Genomic DNA, 24,366 nt, shown 5'->3' with positions numbered 1-24,366 from the left:
TCAAGTCATGGTTTCCAGTTTCCCAACTGTTCTTTTCTGTCCTATGGTGCCTACATGTGGTGAATGACGAACTTTGAGCCAGTATGGCGGATTGTGTGACAAACTCTCAGCCTACTAATTTAACATAAAGCTGAGCACTCGTTTTATGATTCATGTTTTAATTGTGTTGGTATTTCTTGAGTTCGTATTATTAAATCAGCCCACACATTAATATTGACTAAGAGAAACTCAACATTTTGAATGTGTGAGACATATGGACCACTGCTCTGCTGTGTGGTCAATAACCCAGACAAAACACATGTCACCCATAGTGAGCGAGTAGAGAGTGAGACAGGAGGGGATACAAAAATTGGTGCAAGCAGGCGGTCATGCTAATTTTAGCTTTCTTTCAGAGGTGTGAAGTGGGGTTGGTCTTTATTTATGGCCAAATATAAACATAGTGACACAGTTTCAGACTGACCTCTCAGCAGCTGCTGGCCCATATGGTCAGTTTGGCAGGGTGACAGGCAGGTCAAAGACGAAGAAGAGTTTTAGACTTAGTAATGACGAAAATGGGAACGTAGCATGTAAAGTGATATAGCCTATTGATCCATCTAGATAAAAAAAAGTGTGGAGGGGACTACACATGCGGCCTTGGCTTCTGTTTCTGCTTTATCAGGTCTTGGGCACCTTGACAGACAGACACACCAACTGCTTTTTTTAAACGTGTGAATCTACTCGAACTATGCTAATTTGGAAAGATTTGCTATCAGACTAATTTGCCGTCTAAAGGCAGCACAGTACAGAAGAAACTGAAGTGGTTGAGGTCATTTGAACATTAAATCTCCACCGTGCCCACACACACACAAATAACAGCTGGCAGGTGCACTGCCCTCTGCTGTTGTCTTGAGAATGGGACAGTTAGGTGGTGCTTAAGAAAAGTATTTAGTCAGATTGAGAGCCCCCTCTATTGGTCATTTTAAATTAGTACACTCCATTAGTTAATGTTACCGCAGATGGGGGCTGAATTCTCATATTGTAGAACACATCTATATTTGGAGTTAATAAATTACTAAGAATTTACCTGAATTTACCTTCATGTCAGTTTCTCTACTACTGTGAAAATCTACTATACTGGAAATGTGAGTGAGTAAAGTTTGCTTTCTACTGTGAACTTTGGATACTGCGAGCCATTTTAAGTTTCATAACTGAGGGAAACTTCAGTTCAACCAAACCATTCAGAAAGAGGAAGAGGTTTGTTTAGGAACAAACCAGCTTTCGTACACTTACTCTTACTTGAGTGGAAAAATGCGACAATTAAAAAGGACTAGAAAATATTGTGAAGGGATGACATTTTAATTTCATTCTTCAAATCTGCTTATAGTTTTACATATTTCTTTATACACATCAAATTCTTTGAAAAATAAGAAATAAAAGATCGCTGGAAAGCTTTTAAGTATTCACATCCTAGACATTTTGGGGTTAAGGGTGCCAACAATGAAATAAATAACACACAGACAAAGACACATACACACACTCCTCTTGAATTCTCAATGGACTTGGACATAAACCCCAAAACACACACACACACCGCACGCACACCGCACGCACACCGCACGCACACCACACGCACAGCTACATGGAACAAAAGGCACTGCCAGGAGAAAAAGCATGGACAGTGATTGTTGGGGCTGGGCAGAGGGGCTGGGCAGAGGGGCTGGGCAGAGGGGCTGGGCAGAGGGGCTGGGCAGAGGGGCTGGGCAGAGGGGCTGGGCAGGGGGGCTGAGGTGAAGGAGAGACAGTAAGGGTCTCTGAGGGATCCAGGATTCTTAGAGAGACAGACACACACCTACACACTGTATTTACACAAACCAATCCATCCCCTTCATTTCATCATATATATAAATACACATATATACAGTAGATCTTTCACACAAAAATTAAGTCATTGGTACATTATAATTGAGTTTGTTGATTGATTCAGATTTTTCTGATGTGTGGCCCAAACCATGGCCTACATCCATATGTGCAAAACAGAAGTTGGTTTATTGTACAAAACATTATTTTTCCAATCAGACATCTCTCCAGTCTCTCTGAGCTTTGGTAAAATCCCTTTCACATCCCTCTTAAGTCATTCACATTCAAATAGCAACAACTAAGTGTAGTTCTGAAAAAGATACCATCAGGGTACAGTATGTGCTGAATCCTGGGCTCCAGATTCATGCTTACAAATGTACACCACATGCCCCATGGCTGCTCTTGTTAAACTGAGTCTCCTAAAAGCCAGGTTCATGTTTTCTACACAATAGCAGGCTTCAAACATTTGACGGGCATGGATCGGTGACCATGCCTAGGACCACACCAGTTAGAGAATGGGGTAGGTGTTACAGTTAGGGGTCAAAGGTCAGGATTAGAGTTAAAGATGGACAGTGGATTCACAGTAAAGGCAGCTGTTTCATGCAAAGGGCCATTTGAAGATGGTTTACAGAATAGTTTGCCAATGTCTGGAACTAGGTGACTGTGGTCAGATAAACACAGGGCATCTATGATGCGAGTTAATGCTCCTACACAAGTTAACACAGATCACAGGTAGGGTGAGGGAGCCTGAGTAAAACAGCATTGATATTTCAGTGCGTTACCAGAGATATGAGATTACAGTGGGTACAACTGTCCTGTAAATATTGTTGGCCATCATGCTCCTGAATTCTCCTGAGCCTATAGTCTCAGTATAATAGTATGTGAATAGACTACTGTTGTATGTTAAAATCCTGACCCCCAACCCCAGACAGACAGTAAGGCATGCAGGGGACATGAGAGGTTGTGTCATAAGCATCTATGAAATCAACATTTTAATAAGCGTGTTCAAGATGATGCCATCCATTTACCCCAGAATATGTGCAGGAGAGTGGGAGAAGGGAGTACAAAGGGTAAGACTCATGCTTAAGTAACACTTGCAGTAGCAGCAGCAGCAGCAGCAGAAACCTTAAGAAACATCATCACATCAAGATCAAGCCATCAGACCCTCCCTAAGAGTTAATCACTGTGCCTCTGGTCTCCCCAGACACACACCATAGCTTTCCTCTCAAGCCATCTTCCCCTCTCCTCTTCATGGGGGGTGGTGGTGGTGAGGGGAGGGGTGGTAGGGGGTTGTGAGTCAGTGTTAAGTCATTGACTGGGCTGGAAAGGGATGGGTTTGGAAGGGTGGGATAAGAGAAGGGAAGTGGTGGTGGGGGTAGAAACGTGGATAGAAAGGTGGGTCAGTAACTCCCTGGGTTGAAGTTTTAAGGTCATAGGTGAGGGGTTAGGGGTTGTGTTGCCGTAGCGCCTGCTGTAGTTTCTGTCGATACACAGAGTATTTCTGCTCAACCACCCGAACACGCTCAGTCTCCTCCTTCTCCAGGATAACCAGGAAGTTCTGCAGCTCAGGAACTGAGAAAGCATGCCACTAAGAGGAGAGAGAGAGATACATTTATTGGATGAGTAGGATTTATTTGCAAGCGAGTATTTCTGCGCATGTTTGCGTGTCTTTGTCAGTCAGTTGGTCTCACCTCCACCTCTCCAGTCTCGTTCTCCTTGAGGATGAAGCTCAGCTTGTCAGGATCTGGACCTGCAATGAGCCTCAGGGACAAAGGACGCTCACACACAGGAAGCTTCTGGAACAGATCTACACAAGGAATCGGGAATTAGAGGAGACGAACATGTACACTCCAAACATGTGCAATAAAACATAGGACAAGACGGGTGTGTGAGGTGAGGGTGTGAGATATGGCTCACCCTGTCCGTCCCTGTGTGTCTGTCTGTACAGGGCGAACTTGCGAGGGTTATCCAACACCATGAACTTCTTCAGAAGGCCCTGGATGACCTCCCTGACTGTGGTGGTAGAGCTGATGTGCAGCTGCTTCACGCAGTCACATGGCAAGTAGAAAGATGTCCGCTTGTCACTCAGCCTTGATCCTGCTCCCTGCAGACCCTCTTCCAGAGTGGGTACTGTGACTGGTCGACTCAGCCTCAGGTGGACTTTGATGAAGCCTGTGTATGAGCCATTGTCAGCCTTGGAAAGAGAGCAATGTACAAATCAACACTCCTCAAACGCTTTCTGATCTTCTATAAATAAGCAGTCCACTTAACATAACCCACAACTCACCAGCTTCATGACATTCTCGGAGATTTGAGCATTATACTCCTCTATCCTGGCTCGTACCTCTTCCTCAGAAAGAGCCTTCGTCCCTCTGTCCTCCTCCTTTGTCTCATTCTGCTCGAACAGAGATGGAAGACACATGACAGACTTTAAAAAGAGCCAAACTAAGATGGTGGCCCCACCTGCAGTGTTCACTCCGTACAGCAGAGGGTGTTCTCTGAACGAGCAGTAGGATATCAAGGGAAAGAGGAAGTTCCCCTCTGTGCTTCTGCCCTCTGGTCATAGCTTTGTCACATCTAATATCAAGAGAAGTTTGCGTGACTACATCTCTCCCTCCCCCCCCCCCCCCCCATCTCTTTCTCTGTCCCCCTTTCCTTAGCTGGGACAGTTTTGCTGAGCCTGAAGGGATGTCACCCCCCCTCTCGCTCCCCGGCATGATTACGCAAGCCTGCAGTTCTCTGGGCTCCACAGGAGGCAGGAACTCTTCTGAATGAAGCCGAGATCCAGTCACCACCCCGGCACAGCCCCATTGACAGCCTTCCTCCATCCCCGACTGACTCCATCTGCCTCTGCCTCTCCTTCCATCTACATTGGCGTCTTTCCATTTTAAACTGACAATGTGACCCCTCGCATCATGCCACGATAGAAACCTGGTGCATGGGGGGGCGGGGAGGTTAGCACGGGGAGGACAGGGAGGAGGGGGAGGACAGGGAGGACAGGGAGGAGGGGGTGACAGCAACGGAGGAGACAGGGCGGTTGAGACAGCCTTAGCAACACACTGTTGGCATGGGTTATTTATAGACGTGGGGATGCATCCTCAAGATCGCACAATGTGTTTTCCTTTTCCTTTTTTTCCTCCTTTTCATTCGTATTTTCTGGGGACATGGTGGTAATTGAGACAGAAAGAGAGCTAGGGAGAGGAAAAGAGAGGGAGAGATACAGGAGGAGAAGGGAGAGAGAGTGAGAGAGAGTGAGAATGCAGGGCGGAAATCATTAATGCATGGGAATCCTCAGGGTGTGATGAAAGAGAGAGAGAGAGTCTCTGCTCCATTCAGCAGGATGTGTGAATATGTATGTGTGTGCATGAATGTGTACGTAATGTGGAGTGCTGTAGCTCTTGAACAACACAGAGTTCAACACACTTCGGCGGTTGCTAATATAGCTAATTGATCAAATTCAACATTCAAGTCTAAGGAGATAGAGGAGTCAGAACATAACCCTTTGTGTATGTGTGTATTAGTGTTTGTTTGTGTGTTATTTACATCAGTAAAGACAGGACATTCTTGAATAGCTTGATACTCCCCTTTCGTCTCATCAAACCTCTTCTACCCTGCTCTACTTTCCTCTTCCCTGCCCTCCTGCTCTGCTCTACGTAGCTGATAAACTCTCTGTATTCTAGTCCCCTTCCCCAGATCCAGTATGGCAGCAGCTGATGAAGCCATGCTGAGAGACTGGAGGCAGAAATGATGAAATGCCACCAACAAAGAGTCTCCCCAGCAGCATAAAGGATCCTCTTTAAATCACTCTTTGATGCATTCGCGAGGAAGGTCGTTTCCCCTAACCATAGTTTCCTCTTAATTTTATATTCATGATACAAAATAAATTGGACTGGTCCATAAAACTATTGGGGCAAAGCTACCGATGACATCACTGGTTTCCTGAATGTAGACAGAGACACTGGTGTTTCCACACGCCTGTATTCAAATAGAGGGTATATGACGTGTGTGTACTGTATGCATGTGTGGTACAAGGGAAAGTGACACAGTGAGAGCATCTTAGTACTTCTAGAACTCACAAATGTCAAATGAAAAGAACTTTGCAGGAATTCCTGTGTTTGTGTCTCAGCTGCTAAATATATCCGTCCCCTCTCTCTGCTGCCTCTCCCCCTCCCTGCATACCAGTGAAAGTGGTCAGTTGACAATGGAGCAGGAAAATACTGCCCCAACACTTCACCCACACCCAGGCCCAGCCCTGGGCCCAGCCCCAGGCTCAGCCCCAGGCTCAGCCCCGGGCCCAGGCCCTGATTTATACCTGGGCCTGGATCCAAAAACGCACTCTGGAGCAGAACCAGATTACCCCCCCACGCACACACATTATTGGTGATTAAGTGAATACACAATGGTATAAATAATTGGTAGACAGGGTTACAATCCTGATAGCCTGAAAGTGTGTGAAAGTGTGCAAAGGAGAAAGACATATGGTAAACAAGTAGCATTCAGTTTGGAGAGGCCAGGAGATAGTGGAAAGGGAAAAGCTTGCAAAGGAAACACATGGAAAGAGATGGGGGGGAATATGAGAAAAAATATATATGAGGACAGGAGTAGGAAATAGAATGCCTATAGATTAGCTGTCAGAGCAGAACAATTAGGGCTAGAAGACTAATGAGCAGATATATGGAGGGAGATGAGCAGAGGGAGATGAGCAGAGGGAGATGAGCAGAGGGAGATGAGCAGAGGGAGAGAGAGAGAGAGAGAGACAGAGAGAGAGACAGAGACAGAGACAGAGACATGAGAGATGAAGTGAGAATAACATGAAGCATCGATCATAAATTCTAAAACGGAAGCTATAACCAACGTTTCATTTCCATTTCCTTTTCAGTTGAGGCAGATTCATTTCACAGTTTTTACTGTACATGTAAATACATTACTGTGCATTTTAAACCTACTTCAAAAATATGCCACTCAATATCCCTGGGATGAGCAGGATATGCAAATAGATACACTGCAGCAGTCAGACACACGCTTTTTGTTACATTTGCTGACTGTTAGAGGGCCAAATGTCGGGTGAGAAAATCAAAATGAGGTCCCTTGATTCATTTTCATAGCTCTCTCTCACGCGCACACACATGCGTGCGTGCACACCAATTATCTGCCTTATTCGCTACCAAAAAGGTAGTCTATGGTGCACCACAGGTGCAAAAGCTGCAAACCCGATGGTGCACGCTTGCCTACGCACACCCACCCACACCTTTTCTCTACCGTTTCAGCTCCCCCGGTGTTTATACTGTCTGTGGGAGTGAGTGAGTGCATATGTTTCAATTTTATAATACTATTGTAAACACTAATGTATTTCTACTGTATCAAAGAGCAGAGAGAAGCTCAAACGGGCCCACAAACACACACACACACACACACACACACACACACACACGTAAGCATCTTCCAGTACAGCTGCCTGGCATGTCTGGAGCTAGACACTGAGCTCTGGAGATCATTAATAAACAATACAAGGAATCCCCCCTCATCCGCTGTCCATGAGACACACCAGAACAGAGATAGACAGATTGATAGAGACAGGGAGAGAGAGAGAGGCAGAAAGGAAGACATAGAGATGGAGAGAGAGAAAGAGATGGTGTGAGAGATAAAGAGAGATAAAGTCTGTCAGAGAGACAGCCTAGTAGACCCAGTTCCTTCCTGTGAGGGCAGCACTCAAAGCTTTGCATGTCTGCTTTAAGTGTTCCCACGTTAGCGAGCAGCACAGTGGTTTTCTAACAACGACAAAAATCCTGGCCATTGAAGTTACAGACCATGTGTCTCACTGTGCACCACAATACATTTATGTTCAGTGAACCGTACTATAGTGTTACTGTGCTGACCGGGCCATGTCTCATTAACCCCGTAGTCTCTAACAGAGTCTCCAACCTTGCATCCACACCAAACCCATCACCTCACTGGCTTCACAAACTGGCAACCCAAACTCTGCACACTGATGAGTGCTCTTAAATAATTTATAGATGATGCTCTTTCCGAACCAGACACCACACTGCAACCACTTATGTTAGGAAAATGTTAGTTGAGGAGTGTGTTTGTGTGCATTGGAGAAGTCATAGTTCCTTTGCCTCTCGTAATTAGAAACAAATTCTTATCTAGAATTTGTTTGTGATTAGGAGAGGAAAAGGAACTATCTCCCTCTCTGTATGTATGTGTTTGTGATTAGGAGAGGAAAAGGAACTATCTCTCTCTCTCTCTGTATGTGTTTTTGTGTGTAAATGCTATAACACATACCATGGGTCATTCACCAAGTTAGCAAACTACTGTTTACATGTTTGCTACACTACCCATCTTCTGAAGCTACTGAACTATGGTATTGAGCATGTCACATTGTTGTTGTGTGACAGGTGTGTGTGTGTGTGTGTACAAGTGCATTTGTATGATAAACGAGCACAGTAGTGTTTATGCTCATGGGAGTAGAATAAACCCTCAGTTGTCATGGTAACCTTCAAAATCTTCAGCTATTTAAAGTAAAACAGCCATTATCAGGTCTGTTACTACGAAAAACCTCTCCCACGTGAAGTGAAGAATATGATTCTAAGCTTCATGTCTCTCTCTCTCTGTGCGCCTTGCTTCTGAACCTACCTGTGCTGCAAAACACAAATTCTGGATAATGAGGAATTGTTTTCAGCATATCTGAAGTGAAATGTAAACTTGACCAACTAGAAGTAAAGCTCTAATCCTCCAATTATAATGAACAATGTGGTGCTCAGATGTGTTCCTGTTTTGTACAAAGTGTTCGTACAGGCCAACTCAGCCCGAGGCCTAAGACTAGAAGTGATCTAGTCCCGTCCCTAGCCAGAGCTAGTCAGGTCTGGGCACACATGCAGCCTGGCGAAGAGGGAAGCCTGAGGGGATAGAACCTGCTAACAATACGGATACGGTCTGTCTGTCTCTCAGATACACACATGCACGCACACTCAGTGTAGCAAACTTCCTCCCTCTACTTCTCCTTTCTCTACACAACACAGGACACGGCACACAATTGACTGACTGTTCCACTACCATACTGCCCCTCCCATCCTTCCCCCACTGCCTCCACCCCCGCTGGAACACCTGGTCACCCCCCTGTCCCCTGTGCTGGTACCTTCAGCGCCTGCTTGGCCTGCTGAAAGAAGGTGTTCTTGGCCGTGAAGAAGGTGAAGTCGTCTCCTTCCTCATCCTGGCTGCAGTACCCGCTGCTCATGCTGTTGCTGCTGGTCATGGACGGAGTGGCCACGTTGCTGACCGTCATGGAGAGCGCTCACACAGGGCCGCTCCTCGCCAGCGGGCGAGAGCGTCTACAGGAAGTTTGGAGAGTGTGCGGTCCTCGACGGGGAAAGCTCCTCGGTCCGTAGAGGCATCCAGCCAACGCTCACAGTCCTGGCGCTGATCTTTGTTCTCTCCTCCAGAGCAGAGGCCTGGCAGTCCGGGAGCGGGGGGGGGAGCGGACGGGGGGCAGGGCGAGGATGAGAGAGGTCAGCTCAGATTCAGGGTTCGTCGTGCCAATATAGAAGATTCAGGAAATCCGAGAGCGAGCAGAGAGGTGTCACTTCCTCCTGTTGCGTGTGTGTGTTTTGACACCGGTGTCGCAAGCACAGCTACGCATGTGCGCGGACGGCGAAAGGCGCGTGTCTACACGCATGAGCATCCACGCAAACACACACACCTGTATCACCGAGTCAGATTACAGACTGGTCTCAAATGACCCTGTCCATCTCAGAACACAACACACACATTCCCGCCCTCTCACCCCCTCGTGCCCTCCAGCTCTGTGGGCTGATCAGCTGATGACACAACCCAGAACTGAGGCTCCCTCTCCCTCTCCCTCTCCCTCTCCCTCTCCCTCTCCCTCTCTCTCTCTCTCTCTCTCCCTCTCTCCCTCTCTCCCTCTCTCCCTCTCTCCCTCTCTCCCTCTCTCCCTCTCTCGCTCTCTCCCTCTCTCTTGCTCACAACCACTCACACACAGGTAGCCCCGGCTCAGGTCAGCGCGTCCAGGCTGCAGTGACGTCTTCTGTGGCGTGTGTGGTGTGAGTATTCGTCCTTGGTGGTTAGCTCGACGACGGAGCTCTTGGCTTCAGCAACAGACGGTGGCTAGTATCTCGTCTTCTGTTCCCCGCTTACAGAGAGACTGCCGGAGAAACACATGCCTCCCACTCTCTCTCTCTCTCTCCCTCTAGCCCCTCCCTCTCATGCTTCTATTGCACTCATTACACTCTCTTCCTCTCTCTCCCCCTCAGCCTTGCTCAACCATCTGCGTTGAGTGTGTTATGAGCCTACGAGCACCCTCCCCCTCCTCTCCCTCTCTTCCTGCAAGCTACCGCACCCCACACAGCACAGCCACTTCGAGAGAGAGAGAGAGAGAGAGAGAGACAGAGAGAGACAGAGAGAGACAGAGAAAAAGATTAGGTCTCACAGCTCTTATTTTACATAACACCACCTGATTAGCAGTGGCAATAGGCAGACTCTTCAGCAAGATGTCTGCTCTGTTCCCTTTAGCTCCTCTCTGCTCCCTGTTACACCTCCCTGCACTGCGACCATCCTCTCTGCTATACAGCAGCTTCTGCCACACCTCTGTCCCTCCATAGAGAACGCAAGGAAGAAGCCACTGAGCACCCCTCGATCCGTACACTCCTGTGCAGGGATACCACAGTTCACACTGAAGTCAGTCTCATCGAAACGTCAACATGGAGCGGTCATGAAAGGCACAGTTCAGCTGACACAGAGAGTCCACGCCCGGGAGGAAAACGTCGAAGCAGCACACAGACATAATGTCATCGCCCTTAGGTCAGAGATGACCTTGACCTCTAACCTTTCCTTCAGCCCTACACGCTGACCTCTAACCTGCTCTTGATCCAACCAGCCATGACCATCTAATGCCCCATGGAAAACCTACAGCTAAATAATGACTGTGCATCTGTTTGTGTGTGTGAGTGTGTGCGTGATGCGGACATACGAGAAGCTAGGGTGTCTGAGTTGATGAACACCTTTAAAAGATTCACAGCCCTCTCATCAGGCCCTGCTGGTCTCTGACTGGAACACAGTTACACACAAGCCTCCTATCCCTCGCTCTCTCTCTCTCTCTCTCTCTCTCTCTCTCTCTGTAACCATAGCGATCCATCTGTCCATCTGCCTGTCGGGTCAGTGTCAGACAATGACGGATCACAGCCTGCAGCTCCGTCCACCTTAGCCCTGTGGACGGGGGACAGTGCCCGGAGGGGGCGTGGGGTGGATGAAGGCTGGTGGTGGTGGGTGCGTGCGTGCGTGCGTGCGTGCGTGCGCGCGCGTGTGTGTGTGTGTGTGTGTGTGTGTGTGTGTGTGTGTGTGTGTGTGTGTGTGGGGGGGGGGGGTCTCATTGACCGATCTGAAGCTCCCCCAATGGGGGTCTGAGCTCCTGTGTCAACGTATTGGCACAAAAAGGAATCAATCTCTGCTGGTGTAAGCACAAATGGGAGCTTTATGAGAAAAGAGAGAGAGGGAACGAGAGAGAGAGAGAGGGATCCAGATTGAGTGTTAGAGAAAGAGATTAAGTGAGTGCGAGTTAGAGGGGGCAGGAGACTCAGGGAGGGAGAGAAGGAGGAAGAGAGGCATGAAATGATGACCCGTCACCCCTCCTCTAGTCAGCAGTGGTAGCTCTGTCCGGCTCCTGTAGGCCAACTGAGAGTGTCTCCACACTGTAGCCCAGAGTCAATAACAATCCACTACTGGACATTCCTATACTGTGTCAAGCAGCGTCCAGTGTTTGGTGCCTGTGGCTGTTCTCAGTCTGTGACAGAGAGAGACTCTGGGCATTCTTTTAAATGTCCACCCCTCTTTAAACACAAGGTCACTTCCTCACACAAGCACTCCCTCCCTGACTTTCTGCTTTCTATCTCCTCTGGCTCTTTATCTGTCACCCACACCCAGCACGGCTGAGAGCAGATTGCAGTGTGTGTGTGTGTGTGTACGCACGTGTGTGCTGGTAGTACTGTAGTACCTGGCATGGAAGCAAAATTCTTTGTTAGCTGGCCTGTGGGCTTGGCATCAGTAGCTAGCTCCTTGGCCTGCTGGGTCTCTCTCTCTCTCTCTCTCTCTCTCTCTCTCTCTCTCTCTCTCTCTCTCTCTCTCTCTCTCTCTCTCTCTCTCTCTCTCTCTCTCTCTCTCTCTCTCTCTCTCTCTCTCTCTCTCTCTCTCTCTCTCTCTCTCTCTCTCTCTCTCTCTCTCTCTCTCTCTCTCTCTCTCTCTCTCTCTCTCTCTCTCTCTCTCTCTCTCTCTCTCTCTCTCTCTCTCTCTCTCTCTCTCTCTCTCTCTCTCTCTCTCTCTCTCTCTCTCTCTCTCTCTCTCTCTCTCTCTCTCTCTCTCTCTCTCTCTCTCTCTCTCTCTCTCTCATCACAAAGATAGTATTGTGGCATGGTGATGCAGAGATTACAATCTGATGACGAAAAGAAGTGCAGAAAAAGGAGATTAGAGGTGGTGGAGGAAAGTAGAGGTGGTAGAGGAGATGGGGTGTAGGAGAGGAGGGGTGGTGGAGGCAAGGGGATAAAGGAGAGGTAAGTAGGGAAACACAAGCGACAGATGCTCAGGGAACAGTTTGTTTCCAAATAAACAACTGACTGAATAAATGAATAACAAGTGACAGAGAGGAAGAAGAAGGGAGCGAGGGATGAGTACAGGCTGTTATGCAATAACCTGGGGGAGAGATTCTGCAGAGGCTCTATATTAAATACAATACACACCAAACTACAACTTTATTGACAACATGCAACTGGTATCAGACCTGTCTCACCTTGTCTTGAGGAGGTGAGGAGTGGTGGCTGCTGGGAGATGGAGTTGGAGATGGAGTTTCCTCAGGTTTCTTGTCCCTCTGGTTACATTCCAGCTGTACCTGGTCTCGGCACTCCAAGTGACAGGTGTAGCTGCAGTCTGATGGGCATACAGACGTACCAATAAGACAGGAAATAGTACATCCAGAAGGCACCCCCGCCCCCACACACACACCTGCACAAACAACTGATTACTGCTAATTTAGAAATAGTAGCAGAGTTCTTATGCACATCTAGTGCACTCTAGTGGCTACAGATGGAAAGAGTAATCGGGAACATTAAAAAGTGTATTTTTTTTTAGCTAGCCTTCAGAATACTAGCTGCTGACTGAAGTACTCACTGTAAACTACACACATTATTTGGATGAGATGTTTCTTTGAGTTTAAAAGACACCGAAAGATCTACAGTATAGTAGAGATGATCAGAGCTATATATTTATGTTTCTGATGCTTTGCTTTCCCAAAAGAAACCACTAGATGGTGCTCAAATGTCCTAGAATGACCCCTATTGTTAAAATACTATGAGGGTATTTCCCAAACCACCCAAACATGACAACCACTTTCAGAAAAACAACTGTTTCAATGTCCCTTTAAAGAAGCCAAGGGGTTTGTTTATTCCAAAAATACTGTCAGCAGTCAAACCCTGAGGCTTCAACTGAAATACACAGTAACTCTTCTGACTTCCTGTCTCACATTGTCTGGTCCATTTACTGAACCAATGGGAGAGTAGAAAGAAAATCACTCATCACCAGAGAAAAAGGCCCTGAGGAAAACAATAACATAATGGGTGTCATCAGCTTCAAATACTTTGGCTCCTGTCCTCTCTTTTGTCAGAGCACAGACAACCATCCCAACAATACTATACAATCCATTTACACACTATAGAACACACACACACACACACAGAAAGGAAAAACAGCTGCAGCAGCCCAGTAACCAAGGCAACAAGCCTGTCTGTGGAGAAGCCTTCCTGGCCGATGTGACAGAGAAAGAGGTCTGTGTTCTCCTTGTGGGGGACACGGCAGACTGAGGAGGACTGGAGGTGCTCGAGAAGTTGAGCTCAAGAAATAACTAGTTTTCAACCGTGTTCAAATCTCTATTGGGTCAACAGCCAGGGAGGAGAGGGAGCTAAAGAGGGTGGGGAGAGGGTTGGGAGAGATAGACATGGCTCACTGAAGGAGAGAAGAGGGAAACAGGCCAAAACTAACACAGAGGGACAGGAAACCCAGTCAGGGGAGAGAGACGCTCCCATCCTCTCTTGTCATTCTTCAATCATTCTGTCCATACAAAACCTCTCCTACCCCTATCCCTGACCTGACTAGCATGTCCATACCCTCTCTCTGTCCTCTCCCTCCCCTGTCTTCCTCCTCTCCCTCCCCTGTCTTCCTCCTCTCCCTCCCCTGTCTTCATCCTCTCCCTGCCTGCATCCATCCATCCATCGGGAGGAGTGGTTGTCATGACGTCAGTGAGGAGCATGGGATATCTGGCAGATGTGAAATGTTGTGCCCTTCCTCTTCCTGTCTCTGATACACCGCTGTCAACTGGGCAGGACAACTCAAGGAGCACACCTCATTCCCACACTGATAACACACACACACACACACACACACACACACACACACCATCTCAATCTCTCTCTCTCGTGGGGTGTACTGCTAGTAGGTGTGCAGAGTCATGTATCTGGGTTACCTGACTAAAGTACAGTAAGAAACAAATAACTACCCTTCATCTGAAGAACAGCAGCCTGAACACAGGTGAACACAGCTCAGAGCGCTGGATCCACATGGCTGCATGCACGTGTGTGTGTGTGTGTGTTAGCATGTGTCTCACCAGAGCAGAAGGGGACACAGTTAACTGGTCCATACAGACTAGGGGATTAGAGGCCCCCAAAGCCCCCCTAACCCTCTGTAAGACGCTCAGGGAACACTTAACGGCCCCTAATGACTATATAAATACCCTCACCCCCTGGTCTTCATCCCCTACCCTAACCCCACCCAGACCCAATCAGCCCCGCTCCATCTTCCAGTCATCGCTCCGTCAGTCTGTCTCTCCATCTGCCCTCATGATGAACACGTCTGCTGCCCTCATTTAACCACCTGTACCCCCCCACCCCTAACCCCCCCAGTCTACAGGCTTGTCAACACCCATCCTCCTCTGTCTGAATCCTTAGTCCGTCCGTCCGTCCCCCCCCCCCGACAGGCCAGCCAGCAAGCTTCTCTGGATACAGACGCCAAGGCAGAGATGAGAAGATTTTACGTCTCCTTGAACGCCAGTGGGATGCAAGTGGAGAGGAGGGGGGTGGATTGGAACAAAATAACTAGAGTAAAATGAACCGAGAATGGAGAGATGAAAAAAGAAAGAAGAGACATGAAAAGAGAGGCTGAAATGAATGAGGGGGAAAGAAGAAAAGGAGAAGAGGACAGAGAGAGAAGAGAGGGATGTGGTGACACCATGTTCTCTAACTGCATTAATGAGACAGTGGTTGTCTAGCCAAGCGTAGTCAAAGACATTGATCCCAGGATGCCCCCCCCCACCCCCGCCATGCTGAACAACCAACTGTAAATGCAGAGTTCCACTAAGAGACAGGGTCACCTTGTAAGTCCATGTTAGAGCAGTCTGTTTACCTATTCTGTCCTGTATTTACCAAGAAAAACTGTGTCCCAGGAAGAGAATACTGTTTTTTTCTTCTGTTAGAGTTAAGGACGGTTCCTGGGGTTGTTGCTATCTATTGTATAGTTAGTGGATCCCTTTTCAATATGGTAAACAGGAAATATCAATAAAAATGTAGTTGAGAAGAGTAGAGGCCGCAAAAGGAAAATAAAAAGGACAAACGAGGAAATAAGAAGAAAAGAGCACAAAAAGGTGTTTCCCAGGAGTTTCTCAGAAGCAGAGACTTGGCAGTTGGAAAGCTCCTCAGGGAAATGCAGTCCGACTGGAAGAGGATAAAAAAAAAAAAAAAGCGTGTTAGCACTTCACTCTTATCTGCTGTACTTTCCTTTCCCTTCGTTCTGAGTAAACACTACAGTACCCTTTGTGACGTGAAAAGCTGTTGGGACAACAGAGACGAGAGGTAGTGGCCATACTGGATCCCCTGACTCAGGTGAGTGATGACGCTGATGTTTGTTTGTGGTTCTGAACTTCATCATGTGTCTTGCCCTCTCAGATTAGAGAACAGAAATGTGCTGTATTAACACATGGTCCGTTCGTGTGTGCGTGTTTGTGTTTCTGTGTTGCCACTCATCTCTCCCATATTAGAGCCCAAATGAAAAGGACCTGTTTGTCAGCATTCCAGAGAGGCCACATGATGACCTTAAGCTGGTCAAATTGTACACCCCCTTCACACACACACACGCGCGCACACACACACACACACACACACACACAGGGAACTTTTTGGAGAACTTCTGCAGAACCGTGGTTAAATCAGGACCAGGGTTACCTCATGGGGCTTTCTAGAGCTTCTGAGGGAATCTCTGAAACCTCTGTTTCTCTCTACATCACATCCCTTCTTCTTTCTCTCTCGCTTTCTGTCTGTCTTCAGTTCAGGGACAGTAACCAGGACCTCTGCCCTTTCTCCTGCTGACTGTACTACTGTCCTTCTCTCTTCTCTGCTTGTTAACCTCGCTCTCTCCTTCCTTCCCTCTTGTCTTTCAGGTTCTGTGTGTGTCAGCAGGGTTTTTGCTGGGTTCTAGCGAGGCTGCTTTCAAGAGCTGGCTGTGACCTTGACTGTCCCCCTGGCCCACCATCTCTGCTGCAGTACATACCCTTCCTCCTCTTCCTTCTCCTTCTTTATCCTCCTTCCTCTCCCTCCTCTTTCTCCTCCCCTTCTGATATAAGACCCACTAGGAAACTGCCAAGGAACTGACGCAAACTGTGTGCTGACTCACACACACACACACACGCACGCACACACATCTGACAGTTACTTTGCAAACACACAACCACACACATCAAATGCACCCACATCCATGTAGGCACACACACACACACAAACCAGGATGATCACCTTGTTCACTGACCTGCTTAACCATGCCAAAGAAAACATGAGCATGTGTCCTCAACAAAAACCTGTTTCCTTCTTATCTTCTTCTCTCTGTAAAGGATTTCTTCCTTTCTTAGTTGATCTGGGCTCTGAGTGAAATGGCAGTGCTGGAGGAGGTGTGACATCATCACATGAGGTCAGCTGCACATGAACAGCTGTTCCCTAAATCATGTTTGGTCAGGGTCTTATCTGTCCCCCCCCCCCCCCACACACACACAACTGGGCCTCTTCTTACCCACTTCATCCATCTCTCGTTACTATGTGGACTGATCAATAACAAGTCTGCAGTATTCAGCCATTTTCCACTCATCAGTCTCCTGCCTCCCAGCGTGGAGCTGCAGCCCCTTCTCCTCCAGTTACATGCTGTACTCATCAGCCCAGAGAAGATGTGGGGCTTCTTAGGGAGAAACAAACCAAGGCACGATCGATTTCTAACAGCATCTCAGACTCCTAAACAGGCAACTCTCAGCTCATATTCCCACTACAGAATCTACAAACACTCATATGAATTACTCTCAGGATATTCCCTTAAGCACAGAAATCTGAAGGGGCCGTGATATACTGAAGGCTGTCTGTCTGTGTGTGTCTGTGTGTCTGTGTGTGTGTCTACTGCCATTTCTACTGGAGAGTTCTGCTGTTGACTGCCAGTCTGCAGCAAGTGGCTTACTCTATTAACACACACACACACACACACACACACAGACACAATAGCTCAGCAGAGAGACAGAGGGCGAGCGAGGGAGGGGGCAAAACTGTACATAGACAAAGAGCAACACTGTAAAAGGTGGAGGCCAACCAGAGGAGCAGCCATGAGCTTTTATCTGCTTATCTAAGCCCTCCAATTCTGTTATGTTCCCCCTCTCGCTCTCTTGCTCTCTAGATCTCATCTTTAATATCTCTCTATCCGGGGGCCCTGCCCTCTCCTTTTCATCTCTCTCATGAACTCCTACTGTTAGTGTCCTTTCTCTGCATTTCTCTCCATGTCTCTCTCTACCACTCTGCCCAGTTCATCTCTTTCCTCCTCGTCCCTCCATCCCTCCGTACCTGAGGAGGCGAGCAGAGATCCGCTGGAGGAGGTCCGTCGGAGCATCCGCAGGCCGTCGCTCCAGGAGCGAGACTTGGGCAGCCGCCGCAGCAGACGGCCCAGGCGCCTGGAGACCTGGCCGAAACACGCGCTGCCCACTGCCCCCTCGCCCTCCTCGTCCTCCTCCACCTGCCTCCCTGCCTCCCCCAGGCGGAAGGAGAGCTGGCTGAAGAACCCTCTGACCACCCCCTCACCCGCCTCCCCGTCCTCCACCCCCTGCCCTGGCAGCAGCGTCGCTATCTGCCGGCCCGGGGCCTGGCACCATCCGGGGGGCAACATCCTGTGCCTGTAGTCCTGGCCTTCGCTGCCCCTCCGCTCCAGAGCCCGGCTGCCCCTCTCCCTCTGGGGGCTGCCCAGGCGCCAGCTCCCCCAGTGCCCCCCTCCTCCATCCCAGCGCAGCCACTCTGCCACCGGTGCCACGCTCCGAACCAACAGCCCCCTCTCCGCTCGCTCTGCCACCCCTCCACCGGAAGACCTCGTCCGTACCCCTACCCTCACTCCTCCTCGGGTCCCTCGCTTGTCTCCTCGGCGCCGTCCCCGGTTCGAGTGCTCCCCTGGTACACGCGGCTCCCGCCCTCACGCTGGCTGTCGGCTTCTCTCCTTTCTCTCCCTCTAGTTTTCATTCACTTGTTCAGCGTCTGGCGAAGTCCGCGTTCTCCTGTCATCCGGTTCTCTCTCGCTGGTTCTCTCTAGCCCTGCTCTGTGCGGCTCTACTGCAGCACCCACACACTCTGCAGTAGCTAACAAACAGCCAGCTTAAAGAGACAGAGACTCCAAATTACAAACAGGCTCATCCCTCCTGTTTCCCTGTCTCCCTCCTTCTCTCATTCACAAGGTCTTCCACTCTGTCCTCCCTCGCTCACACACCTGTCGTAGGCCGGAGAACACACATACATAAGCCAGAGTACTGCAGTGCTGAATCTTGTCTCCTAAAGGGGTCCTCAACTTCCACCCTCTCTCTCTCTCTCTCTCTCTCTCTCTCTCTCTCTCTCTCTCTCTCTCTCTCTCTCTCTCTCTCTCTCTCTCTCTCTCTCTCTCTCTCTCTCTCTCTCTCTCGCTCTGTGTGAAACACAGACTGGTGATAGGAAGTGATTCATCCACAGAGCAATGCAGAGACTAAGAAATCCTATTGGTGTAAATGACATGCATCACACCAGCTGGGAGAGAGAGGAGAGAGTGTGAGGGAGAGAGTGCGTATCTTGTTGTGTACGATACGCAGTCCATTGGCTATTAATATGCGCTGGAGGAGAGGGAGCAGACTGCTGGGAGTTTTCCTGCCCTACTTTTAAACCTGATGAGGTTGGAGACACAGGATGTACCGGTCTCTTCAGTCACACACACACACACACACATGTATGACAAAACAAACTGCAGCCCTGTGAGAAGGACTAGTGAACACACACTGCAGTCATGTCCACCCCAGCTCCTCTCTGTATTTTGAACACCAATGACTGAGCATCCACGATGGATCTCTGCTAGTGTGTGTGCTCGTCAGCCCTGCTGTCCTAGGACTCACCAAGGGCACCCTAAATATAGCAGAGCAGAGCTCCCCACAGTTCTGTCTTACATATCCGTAGGAGAGCTGCACGCGCACACACAAACGCGCACACGCACACGCGCAGGTTAGCTTGGCTCAGACATATCGAGCCAGCAAGTGCTGAGTGTGTTGTGTTGAACATGTGTAGCGTGGCATGTAAGCACAGGATGTTCACAACCATTTAGCACCCTGGCTCCATCTGGTCTTTCTTCTCCCTCCTCCGGCCCAGTCAATGGGCCTTTGAGAAGAGCTCAGCCAAGCTGCCGAGGAGGTGAAGAGGACAAGGCCAGCACTGTGTAAGGTAGGAGGGAGGGCAGCAGGGCGAGTGAGTATGGCGTACATGGGCATCTGGGTGAGAGGAGCACAGCAAGAGCAACAAGGTACATATGGTCATGTGGACCAGGGTTGAGGAGAGACTATCTAGGAATCAGTTCTGAACTCAGAGAATACTTGTCCTTTGATACATGAGTGATCTTTGTAAAGAGAGGCCCGGACTGAATAAAAACATACTGCATCTACACGCATCTTTCCTTGAGGTCTGTATGGGGTAGGTTTGTGAAAGAGCTCCTAGCTGTTCTGTCAGCATGTCACTTCCATATTTTACAGTGGATGCGATGACCAGAGTCTGACCCCAGTGAGCTAGAGACAGAGAGAAAGAAAAGAAAGAAACACGCCAAACATAGTCTTTACTGATAGTGCTGGTAACATTGTGAAATCCTAGACAACTGATCTCCAGAGCAATCACCCCCTCTGTCAAGGCCATGGCAAGCCCGAGAGCAGAGAAGATTCCACGTCAGACTGCGTGTGTGTGTGTGTGTGTAGGTCTGTCTGCATGTTTCTTTGACAACGACCTCTGAAACCTTAAACTGAATGTTAATCTGACGTCTGACTGTCTCTCGGCCAATAATCCTACTGACTCCGACCCTGGGCCGTAATCTCACTGCAGGAGACGCTTCTCTGGGATTACGAGGCTGTTGGCAGTCCGAGACAGGGAGAGAGAGACACAGAGAGAGAGAGAGAGAGAGAGAGAGAGAGAGAGAGAGAGAGAGAGAGAGAGAGAGAGAGAGAGAGAGAGAGGACAGGGTGGATGGGGGATCCTAAATTAGACAGATTAGTGTCAGGGAGACAGACATAAGGAGCTATTAAGAGTCTGTCACACATATTCTACACGTCTGTCATATATTTTACACATGCTGGATGTCTGCTGCATGTCTGCTGAAGATATTACATACAGCTGCAGTCTGGAGGAGTGTGTGTGTGTGTGTGTGTGTGGGGGTAGGGGTACGGGGGATGTGAGGGTCCCTCCGTATTGTGATTCTGATTCCAGGGGCAGTACCAACGTGACACGACAACACCTCCATTAAGACTTGAAGTAAGAAGAACTGGAAGAAGAAGGACCAAGATAAGGGTGGTGCATGTGGAGACTAGACCAGGTAGCCTCTACTGGTCTCCCTTTTGCAGATCACATCAGGGTGCCCCAGAGGAACCACCATCGGCCTATTTAAAACAAACAATGAAAGAGAAACGAAAAGCTTGGGAGAAATTTGCTTTGAAGCAGAAAAAAAGAAAGAAGTAAAGAAAAGAAAATGAAAGATGTGTTTTTACTTGTTTATGGTCGACAAAGCCTCTGTCATTTACTATACTGGACATATTTGAGGTACTGAGATTGGGTTGTGATTCGTGTGTGTGTGTCTGTGTGTGTGTGTGTGTGTGTGTGTGTGTGTGTGTGTAGGGATATGGAGTCCAGACCAAACACAGAGTGGAGGAGCAACATGTTATGAAGACAATGGCAAGCATATTACTAGTATCATAGGGTAGAAATGACCTCCATTTTTCAATTTAGGAGGCCGTACAAAACCTTGCAAAGTGCTAAATGCATCTCGAAAAGCTCACAAGGGTTGGATAGACTGGAGTATGGTGTGTGTGTGTGTGTGTGTGTGTGAGTGCGAGCTGTATGTGTACTGCTCCAGTAATCTCTATATTTGCTCTAGTAAGCTCTTGCTGATGGGACACTAAATCAGCTCTGCAGTACTGAACAATCTCTCCCCCTCCATCTCTCTTTCCCCTCCCATATCTCTCCCTCTCTTTCTCATCTGCCCATTGTTATATTGATATTGGCTCTCTCCCTCCTCTTGTCCTCCGCTCTGCCCTTCCCATGTCGTCTCCTCTTATCTGCCTGTGTTTCACTCTGACGCAGCTCAACGTTTGGTCTGATGCTCCAAATACTTCACATCTGTGGCCCCGCCCTCTCTTTTCACACTTCTCCAGCAGTTCTGTCCATCTATCATTTCCCTCCCTCCCTCCCTCCCTCCCTCCCTCCCTCCCTCCCTCCCTCCCTCCCTCCCTCCCTCCCTCCCTCCCTCCCTCCCTCCCTCCCTCCCTCCCTCCCTCCTCTGCCGCAGCAGTCTCCCCATGAGAGGTGCTGACACACTGCCAGCTCAGCATCTCTCTCTCTCTCTCTCTCTCTCTCTCTCTCTCTCTCTCTCTCTCTCTCTCTCTCTCTCTCTCTCTCTCTCTCTCTCTCTCTCTCTCTCTCTCTCTCTCTCTCTCTCTCTCTCTCTCTCTCTCTCTCTCTCTCTCTCTCTCTCTCTCTCTCTCTCTCTCTCTCTCTCTCTCTCTCTCTCTCTCTCTCTCTCTCTCTCTCTCTCTCTCTCTCTCTCTCTCTCTCTCTCTCTCTCTCTCTCTCTCTCTCTCTCTCTCTCTCTCTCTCTCTCTCTCTCTCTCTCTCTCTCTCTCTCTCACAGTAGAGACCTCACTGAGACAGTAGACACCTCTCTGGGGTCACTGTAGCAGGATGGACAGGAGAGAGCCACTTCCCCCTCCAGACACACACACTAAACACACTGTGAAACCATGAGAAGCAACAACATGCCCCTGTAAACATCCCCATAAACCCCTCTTTAGATGAAACATACAGCTGGAACACACACACACACACACACCAGTGTCAAAGCCTCTCTGTTCCCACCCTAAGGACGCTGAGGCAGCAAATCACACGCTGCAGACAGCGAGAGGGAGGCTGGCAGGAGCAGATAATGGGGTTTCCATAGGAAGCTTTTGGCTGCAACTCTGCATCTGAATGCTTGGCAATGTCATGCTGTAACTGACGCGCTTTCTCCTCCCTCTTCAAACACACACACGCAATTTGTTATTCAGCTTCTGTGTGTCTGAGACAGTCTTATTAGCTTAGTCGCCAGATGCCACATCCACAAAAAACTGTAAAGTCAAATCAACAATTATACATGAACTGGCTATCTGCCTATCAAGTTCCTGCAACAAGCGCTGTCTCGTTTTATACCCCGTCCTTATACAGGACAATAACCACTCCCGTCTGATACAAGAGGACAAGTGGATGTTACAGAAGCTTTCTTTTCTGCTCAACATACGGCTGTATACTTACTTTGACACTTCAGCGCCTGCGCAGTGATTTGACGGCTGCATGCATCGCACCAGTCCTGCGTAACGGTCTTGGGTTCAAATCGGTGGCCCGTTTCTGTCCTTACGAAGATGGACCAGGCCTCTCTCCGACGGGGCTCAGTGCGCGCAAGCTTCACGACTCCGGTCTTGCTCTGTGTCAGCTGCAACGGAGTATGATGTCCAGTGCTGGCTTGGTACGCACGTTTCCCGTTGGACATGTGTGACTGTGCTCCGTTATGTTCATTAGAAACCGGTGTGCTTGATATTACATTCATGGCAGTCTTCTTCAGTGAACCCCCCCGCCGACTACCTGCATTTTGATTTGAGTCACTTTCGACATTGCTGTTATTGTCGCACCTTTGGTCGGTGCGTTCCCCCTCCGTCCCCGTTGTGCTTCTCTCGCTGTTGCTGCTGCTGCTGTCGCAAACTGTGCCGTGCTCTGTGTCCCCGACCGGGCTACGTGGCGTCTCGGACTGAATCCCGCAACCTTTCACGGTTTGCTCTCCTCCTGTCCTTGATTTGTCGTCTCGCTGTGCTGGGGAAAACGAGCCATTTAGTGACCCTACTGATGCTGCCGAGTCCGTCACTGCTTTATTCGTTACCGAACCACACTCTCCCGATCCCGAGCTTTTCCTGAACATCATCTTCTCTAAAGAAGATTTTCTCGGCAAAATGAATTTCTTTATCCCGGTCGCCGTAAGTTTGGGGAGGAAAAGCTGCGGTTCCGAATCGAGGCGATGTGGACACGGATGTTGTCCTACCAAACTAACTGAAGCCATTGCCCTGTGCTCAACGTGAAGAGTAGTGTACAGCAGACCGTGCTGTGAATGTAAACTAGTTTGAAGCGTGAGCCAAGCGTGCGCCTCTGAAAGTGACAGCTTTTAAAGGCTAAACGCGCGCTCACTTAAACGGCCACGCGCCTAATTCATGGAATACGGACTTGATTTGAAATGCTATAACAGACATGTGTCGCCTCTTCCACAAAACTCCTCCTCCCAATTCATGGTAGTGGTTTGTGTCTTAAGAATTGTGTCCGCTCTGATGGTAGCTTTTCTAAAATTACGATGCTTCTGGGCGAAAAGCACCGTTACACCGCGCTGGCTTCCTCTTTTCTGAAGACCTACTCAAATAAAGATAATATCCTGGTAATATGGTGCTTTGGCCAAACCTTGTATCAAAGCAAGAAAAGACTGAGAGGAAAACTCGAATAGCTTGCATGGAGTAAGCAAGGAAGGAAATACAGATCTCTTTACGTAAATCACATTTGTTTACATTTTGTGTGGAAATACAAAAAAAAACTAAAAACTAATGACAAGAGTAAACATGTTTTCCCTGCTCGTCAGAAACCACCCAAGAATACACTCAGAAGCAACACTACATTTAAATAACTTTCACTTTCATACAAACGGTGTTTACCCCTCAGTATTATTGTTTTTTCTCAGCCACGATGTGGCCATTTAATATCAATTAAATTAAAAAGAAACAGAATATTCATCAAACATAATGTAGATCATTACTAAACCGTGTCTGATGTCATGCATGTGCTTTTGTTGTTAGCTGACGTTGTTGTTGTTCCCTGATGTTGACCTTCATTTCTTTGTGACTTTCCCTGGGTTCTC

At 48.6% G+C, this 24,366-nt stretch overlaps 1 protein-coding gene across 4 annotated transcripts; it reads right to left on the bottom strand.

The window, feature by feature from the left end:
* Positions 1 to 1,314: 1,314 nt before the first annotated feature.
* Positions 1,315 to 23,586, bottom strand: rassf5 (Ras association domain family member 5). Of its 4 annotated transcripts, none has more exons than XM_084706178.1 (6): positions 22,731 to 23,586; positions 12,632 to 12,768; positions 4,124 to 4,231; positions 3,754 to 4,030; positions 3,528 to 3,643; positions 1,315 to 3,424 (listed from the first exon to the last, which is right to left on the bottom strand). In XM_084706178.1, exons 1-6 carry the CDS (start codon positions 23,524 to 23,526, stop codon positions 3,281 to 3,283), a joined length of 1,578 nt encoding a protein of 525 aa, XP_084562304.1. In that variant the 5' UTR covers positions 23,527 to 23,586; the 3' UTR covers positions 1,315 to 3,280. The 4 variants fall into 4 exon arrangements, with proteins under 4 accessions (XP_084562304.1, XP_084562306.1, XP_084562307.1 ...); XM_084706180.1 differs by lacking the exon at positions 22,731 to 23,586 and adding an exon at positions 17,754 to 17,800; XM_084706181.1 differs by lacking the exons at positions 12,632 to 12,768; positions 22,731 to 23,586 and adding an exon at positions 8,975 to 9,605.
* Between the last annotated feature and the right edge of the window lie 780 nt (positions 23,587 to 24,366).

Source organism: Hypomesus nipponensis, chromosome 9 (assembly GCF_054491055.1).
Source record: "Hypomesus nipponensis isolate SF chromosome 9, ASM5449105v1, whole genome shotgun sequence".
NCBI classification, from domain to species: domain Eukaryota; kingdom Metazoa; phylum Chordata; class Actinopteri; order Osmeriformes; family Osmeridae; genus Hypomesus; species Hypomesus nipponensis.
The sequence above is the reverse complement of the archived record's forward strand: the minus strand, read 5'-3'. Positions and strand labels throughout refer to the sequence as shown.

Bases quoted from the DNA above. Each gene is read 5' to 3' on its own strand.
- rassf5 (XM_084706178.1), bottom strand. From the start codon at position 23,526: ATGGCTTCAGTTAGTTTGGTAGGACAACATCCGTGTCCACATCGCCTC. The intron at 4,031-4,123 runs GTGAGTTGTGGG...TCTCTTTCCAAG, and splicing joins CCGAGAATGTCATGAAGCTG to GCTGACAATGGCTCATACAC. The intron at 3,644-3,753 runs GTGAGCCATATC...TTCCTTGTGTAG, and splicing joins GACACACAGGGACGGACAGG to ATCTGTTCCAGAAGCTTCCT.